The 7,814-nt window shown below is 34.8% G+C and overlaps 1 protein-coding gene across 11 annotated transcripts in view; it reads right to left on the reverse strand.

Moving 5' to 3' along the window:
- The window catches only part of LOC106464426 (probable ATP-dependent RNA helicase DDX28), a 98,288-nt gene that overhangs the window by 8,226 nt on the left and 82,248 nt on the right, over window positions 1–7,814 (reverse strand). For all 11 annotated transcript variants that reach the window (XM_022392138.1, XM_022392140.1, XM_013924565.2 and 8 more), the window contains one exon: window positions 429–581. In XM_022392138.1, the coding sequence (XP_022247846.1) occupies window positions 429–581 (153 nt within the window). The remainder of the gene's footprint in view (window positions 1–428; window positions 582–7,814) is intronic.

The following is a 7,814-nucleotide window of genomic DNA, read 5'->3' on the forward strand; positions in this document are numbered from 1 at the left end:
AAATGGCAAATAAAATATAAGCATTTACCTTTATAAACTTTTGATATTCATTTAGGAGGTTCTAAAGATCATGCAAGCGAAATATGAAAATTGTAAGAAAAATTAGTATTTTTTATTCTTAAAATGAAAATCACTTTGCAGGTGAACTATTCAGAGTCAGAGTGCAAATAGGTGCATTATATAACGAATTTTTATTTTAAAAAATGTAGAAAAAATCAAAATTAAATATTTTTCTTTTTTCTGAAACTACATACTTTTAAGAAAATTGTTGTCAAATTTCAACCCATTTCATCCACTACTTATATTTTTGTAAAGAAATATGATAAAAGCAATGTTGTTTTCTAAAAAATTAGTAGTCAGTAGTCATAGGGTTAAACAATTCAGGCTTGAAGACATTCAAGAAGTAAACAAACAAAAGTAATACTCACCTCAATCTTTTGCACAATTTCTATAGCAGCAGGTGTACAGACAAAATTGGTCACGTGACCTTCAACCTGTGCCCCAACTCGTCCTGTTCGTCCTACTCGGTGAATGTAATCAGACATATGATGCGGAAAGTCAAAGTTAATGATGTGCTGTACCTATGACAAAAGGTACGTTACATGTTATAGTTGCATTATTTGAACTTTTGTTCATGAAATTATTTTTAGACAATAAAGCTGGGATAATAAAAAATTTGTTAGACTGGAAATGTATTTCTGATAGATTCTTACCAGTATTTCTTTCTGCCCTCTAAGCATTGCAAAGAAGATTTCACACTCAGTGCACCAGTATATATATACATATATCTTAACAATTTTGCACCACTATTAAATATGTACCTATCACGTGACTACTATCCGCCAATAATAACGTGCTCTTATATTGGCACAGCTATCTCCCTCTGCTATTCCTGCTCAATCCTCACTTTTGAGAATTAGCAGGATCTAAAAGAATAACACCAGCAGTGGGGAGGAAGGGTGGTAAATGTGTGAATGGAGGTAAGTACCTATCGGAAATATATTTGTTGTGTAAGGAAATGATAACTTTTGATATGGTCTTACCTCTTCTTACACAAAGCTATAACCCCACATTACAAAGGTGGAGGGTCTGATGAAGGTGCACAACATTGAAACCAAGCATAAAGAGAATGCTCAGAACGAATGGGTGTGTTCCAAGATAAATTGAAGTACACATATGGACACAGCACTACTTCTGAAACAAGTATGCCCTTTAGCCTAGAAGAAGGAAAAGATCCTGATGCAGGTGAAAAAAAAACCATGTGCATGAGTGTAATTCATTCTAAAAGGAGCAGTCCATAGTAAAAAACAATCTCACTTTGCTACATATATACCCAACCTCAACTGGACAGATGACGTTCCACAACTTGTCCTTGGCATTAGGAGGAGGAGGATCAATCAGATAAAAACGAATATAGAGTAACACAAACACTGTGGCATGTGGACCATGTTACATATACACATGAATCCCAACTGTAAATAAACTGTGTCATATGTCAAGCAAATGGAATAATGAACAGGAAGTCAGCATGTGGCCAAAACTGCACAAATTCTCAAAACTACCATAGGAGTAAGAAGCACAACAAACAGAACTCGGCATTACAGGGTCATGGCATTACCTCAACTCAACCATAAGAACAGAGCAATAACTGAAATGAAGAGCAGAAATCTTAACTCACATAATCGTAAATGCAGGGAAGAGTCATCCTGCATCTAGAATTATAAGGAGTATATGGAACATTCACTCAACCATAGGAACAGTGTACTCATATCCTGTTGCCAGTATTCCAAAGCAGGTGAAGTCCCCCAAATTCAACCATAGGAATAGAGAAGGAACCACGTGCAAATGGAATTAATGAGAAGAAGGCAGTGTCATCCCGAACCCAGTATTATGAAGAGTATCCCTGCTCCTGCTCCAACTGACACCTGTCCACCTGGAAATAAGCATCCAGGAGAAATGGAAGGAGGGAAACCAGTTTTGCTCTCTTCTCACTGAGTGGATATATGGTAAGTTAAATGTTTACAATGCACTTAGGAGGAAGCCTCCATGGGCCACCAGCAACTGGGAAGTGGTAAGAACTTCTTGCTCCACTTGGAGAAAAAAAGGAGGAAGTAAATGCAATGGGGAGTCCAGAGGAATGTCACACTGAAGAAAGTGCAATGGATGTCTACGATTCCCTATTTTGAAATGTAGACTGTCCCTGATTTATTAAATTCAGGGATGGGCAGAAATCCCCTTCTGCTTTAGTCATGAAATTCCATGAATGATGATCCACAATGGAGTGAAACTTATGGATATTCGGAAACATATGCATATACCACTGGGCGTGCCACCAGTGGTCTTGCAGAATACTCCATCTCTACAGTCAGTGTTATGGTACAACCAGTAAATAGTGTGGTTTTGAGGCAAAATATACCTGACAAGGTAACACCTGCCACAGTGTGGGATCCCATTAGCAGTGGTAAAAAAAGTCTCTGAAAATAAAACATAAATGAAATGATGTGATAAGACTTACCCCAGTCAAAGGCAAATAGATGTGTGTAAAATTTCCATGGGAGGGAGACAATATCTACCTGAGAAAGATACAGCCATATTGTGCAGATAATGAGTGATGAATATATTGAGAGCAGTCCACATTCTGGCTTGAATGATCTCCTCCAATGGTCGGCAAAGGCAAGCAGCTAAAGTCATTGTGATATGATGAATTTGATGAGAAGAAATGTTGTGGAGATGGTGAACCTTCCATAGATAAGTCAGAAAATGCAAGCCTAATGAGTTGATGAATCCAACCAGTTAGTGTGATGGGATAAATCACGGGAAACAGATGGATTCTGGGGAAGAAAAAGTTGGTGAATGAGAACTCTGGAAGAAAGCAGTACATGCCACATAACTTCGTAAAGAATGAATCAAAAAAAGAAGCCAATCTGGATCAGAATGGGAGTACAGGTGATAGAAGAAAGTTAAGAAAATGGGTGTGAAAGCTAAACAGCCTTCACGGGCAGCATAGGTCTTAGGAAGAAAGGACCAGTCTAGATATAGGATGACATCAGTGGAATAATAGAAAACTCTGGTAACATTAATGACATAAATATCTGAACAATAATGTCCTCAAGCAAGAAGAAGGAAATAGGTCTTGATGGAGAGATGGTATATGGAACATATCAACAAAGGTTCAAATAGAGAATGGAAAGGGGATATATAAAGGGCCACACTGACATCCAAATCAGGCAAATCAAAGGAATGTGGAGGATGCATGACCTGAAAGGAGCAGAAAATGAGGTAAATGACAGGGTAAGACAAAACTTGAAGAAACAGAACGTGTTTGACAAGGCTGCCCAATAGCTAGACACAGTTGAAGTGGACATACCTTTGTCAAAAAACCAAGTGAAGAACTGGGAAAGAGGAAAAATGGAAAGGCTGGAAACCATGTCAAAGAGACCAAAGGCGGAAGGTAGACCACTGCCTTTGTAAATGGATACAGAAGAAGGTCTTATGGATCTGGAAAGAAAAGATGCAACACATAGTGTCAGACCCTGGGCCAAGGCAATGGACCTGACAAAAGCCATGTGTTAAAACAGACGATAGTAACATCTGGATGAATGATGTACAACCGAAGTTGACAAAGTAGAGACAGAGGCAAGGGTTGGGGAGGTTTTAAAAGTAAAGGTCAGAGCAGTGGAAACCATGGTTTCATTGGCCAATATAGAGGTTGGTCCAAATAGTAGGGCCCTAAAATGGAACACTCGACTTCTTGCTATAAATGACTATCAACAATGTGTGTATTGTGGGGATGAACTTTGAATTGTAGAGAAAAAGCCAAAACATTGGTTTGTAGTATCAAGAACATATGAAATGGAGCCGAAGCAAAGATCAGCCCTATGAATGACAAGAAATGAACAGGTCAGTGATGTAGCAATGCAAAAACATTTTGTCCAATACTGACAAAAATTAAGATTATAAGGCACATATTTAACAATGACGAGAAAGAAAACATTATTCAACTAAATGTTAACAAAGTACTCATTAATATTGAACTGAGAAACCATAAAAATTCACCTAATCTACAAAGTACTTAATAATAATGATGAACTTGTAAACTGACTAAAATTACCTAGAAAACAAAGTAATAATCAATATCTAACTTACAATAAATCTAAATTAACTTAGAAGATAAAGAACACATAAATATCTAACTTACCAAAGTCCAAGCACTGACAATGTAAAATACTTAATTCTCCCATGTGTAAAGAAGTACAAAGCCACACAAAGGGCATCTGAGCCACACCTATCATGGGTATCACAACCAGGTGTGAAGTCGAAAAACTTACCATTGATCCACTGGTAGAGCTGAATGCAATTGGAAGAATGGAGGAGAAGAACAAACCTTCACCAAAGAGAATGACGTGGAGGCACAGCAACAGAAGCAGGAAAAAGAAAAGTAGCAAAATCACCCTCATCTTGAACATACAGAAAAAACTGAATATGTGTTGACCATCAACCTGTAAAAAAGGGAGTGGAAGGTGAAATCTCCTGAAGAAGTATAATGTGACAGACCAAAATAAGGTGCCAGAAAAAACTGCTTTCTCCTTGATTGAGTTTTTCCTCAGCAACATTGTTAGATTGAAAATGAAAAGAAATCACTGGTTGAACATATGAATCTAGTTCCCTACGAATTAAGGCTTGTATCTCCTCTGCAGATAAAGTCGAACTCAATTATTTGATAGTCATACCAGTAGCAATGTGAACTGTAACAGAACTATCGTAGTCGATACATTGAATTCTGAATTCACATGAATTTCTCATATAATTCGGTAACAAGAAAGAAATGAAAAAAAAAAATCTTTCAAACAATTGAATGCAAGCACAGTAAAATAAAACTGTTGAAAAAAATTTCAAATGGCAAAGAAGCCCAATCATAAACAGTAGCCACATGTGAAGAAACACATCTAAATGAAGCTACGCCAATCCAGAAAGTGAGGATTGAGCTGGAATAGCAGAGGGAGCTAGCTGTGCCGATATAGGTGGCATAATAGTATTGGTGGTGAGTAGTCACATAATATATACATGTTCAATGATGGTGCAAATTTGGTGGGGTATGTAGACTGGTGTGCTGAGCATGAAATGTTTTAGCAATGCTTAGAGGGCAGAAAGAAGATCAATATAGCTTTGTGTGAAAGGAGGTAAGACCATATTGGAAACAGCTGTTTCTTGAAATACATCTTATCCACCACAATGGAAAAGAACATTCACAACTACAATCACAATTTCTAAGACATTTAATCAGTTTCAAAATATATGAATATCCATTTACAGTTTAATAAAAGTCACTCGGAGTTTTCTAGATTTTGATGCAGGGTATTTAAAATGCCATGCTTGTTGATTATCAAAAACTACATGTTCATGACATCAAAATAATGAGAAGAATATGAGCGTTAACTTAAAACACTTGAGCACATTTTTCTTCTAGCAACATATCACCAAGATAAGCTTTTATCACTGTCCTGATCTCTACACAAGTCTCCACTGAACTGGAAGCCAAATTACCTTATACAGTTAAAAAGAACAGAAACAAAACTTTCATTATGCATTTAGATTATTTCTCAAAGCTGATATATAGACAATTACATCACACCATGACAACCAAGTTGGTTAAAATCAATAAAACTAAACTTTTATAGAAACTACAAAGTTAAAATTAATGTTATTTTGTTCAAAACTATTTCGACTTTCCCCCAATTGGGAAATTTACAAACACTAATGTTTTGTTCTTAACATGCTAATAACACCCCAGAGTGAAAGTAGTAACAAACTACAGGATAATGCATCCATTTTAAACACACAAAGAAACATTAGTGTTTTTTCAACCTTTAAGCTTGTGTAGCATTTGACTAAGCCAAAATTTTGTATTTAGTGTTATGCAAAATACACTGCAATGTTTATGAGATTAATTAGTGGCATCTTAAAACCATTCATTATCATATTAAAAAAATTATCTAATTCAATTAGTTGCACCAGAGGTAGCCACCACATTCCCCCCCCCCCCCCCCCCCCAAAATGTGGATCTTTTGTTCTACACAAAGAACTTATGTGACTTACATAAAGGTCAAGTGTTACTTAAAAAAAAAAATTAAAAATCAGAAGATGATAGACTTTCTGGAAATTTTAAAATATTTGGGTGGTCATTAAATCCCATTTGACTATGCTCGAGTGACACTTACTTTACCATTATCGAAAAAACATGTTTGCTTTGCAATCATTGTGTGTACAAGCTTCAATCTTCTGATATACCAGTTAAAAATCACCATTATAAACAATGCAGACATCTCTACTTGAATGCTCACAGTAAAATTCTTTAATTATATTGACTGAATCAAGGCTCATTTCCATAATAGGTCCTTTTTTTTTAATTATACCCAAAAATATTTGTGTAATATCATAATGGAATAACACTTAATACTGAAAAGAAATTTTACCAATTAACCCTATCACCACGGGTATCCTTTATTACACATGACACGTTTTACATTCCAAATTTTATTAAACTACTTTTTGTTGATGTCATACCAATTAGTATAGCGCAAAATTTTAGCTAATAATCCATATTTTAATAGTATATAAGTTCAAGTTCATAATTCTACAACGCAATATTAAAAACAATTCTTAATTTTTCCCAGTGTGACACATTTTCTCTAGGCATCTTCTCTTCTCTATTTTATCCACCACCCTTTCAAAATGTATGAAATTAAATGTAAATTACTCACTATAAAATCATCAATGCTCAGACAAACCATAATTTTTATAGCATTCAATTTTGTTTGGTTACAGAGCTATCAGATAGAAAATTAGACCTCTTCTGCCACATTCTCTCTTTCAGGATTTTTTGATAGTTGTCTCTTACATTTAATTATATATTACTTATAAACATCAGATAGCCAAGGTTTTCATCTATCAAATGACGTATTGCATAATGTTGTGTTCTGAACAGGTAATCATCAATTTCACTCAGAGTACAAGCTCCGTTCCCATGGGAAAGCTAAAGACCAGCTTGAATGAACTTGTTATGGGTCTTGTCGCATAGTTAGAAAGCCAGAAAATATTTTAGAGTTAGAGGAAATTGTCTACTTTTTGCATGTTATTAGTTTATGTTCTGTGGTGCAATATTTATTTTAAAAAAAATATTTAGTGCATTACTACCATAAAAAAGTACTAGTATAAAAAAGTAGGGTTAAGTGTCATCATAAACAATTGACAGCAAGAACAAAAAAACATTGGGTAAATATTTTATTTCTTGTTTTTCATGTATATTCTTTATTCATTATTATAAAAGTAACTAAAATGTAAAAATGGAGATCTTTTTAATTTAATTAAGATTATATTAAATAAATAAAAAATAATAATGATATAATGGAAATGTTTCTTAAGGCATGCATTGCGAGCAGCTCGTGGGTAAAGAATTCTATAGCATAATATGAGTTGCACATTTCAAGAGTAATTTACATCTGATAATGTCACAAATAGTAGTTAGACATGGTTCAAAGGGCAATAAAACAATAACATTTAATTATACATAGACCTGTTATATTAGGTAAAAAAAAATAATAATGATATAATAAAAATGTTTCTTGAGGCACGCATGCGAGCAGCTTGTGGGTAATGAATTCAATAGGATAATTTGATCTGCACATTCCAAGAGTAATTTAGATCTGATAATGTCACAAATAGTAGTTAGACATGGTTCAAAGGGCAATAAAACAATAACATTTAATTATAAATAGACGTATACTGTTACCAGGTTAATCCTTTGGAGACGGGTC

The sequence above is a fragment of the Limulus polyphemus genome, unplaced genomic scaffold, assembly GCF_000517525.1.
Source record: "Limulus polyphemus unplaced genomic scaffold, Limulus_polyphemus-2.1.2 Scaffold1649, whole genome shotgun sequence".
Classification (NCBI taxonomy): Eukaryota; Metazoa; Arthropoda; class Merostomata; order Xiphosura; family Limulidae; genus Limulus; species Limulus polyphemus.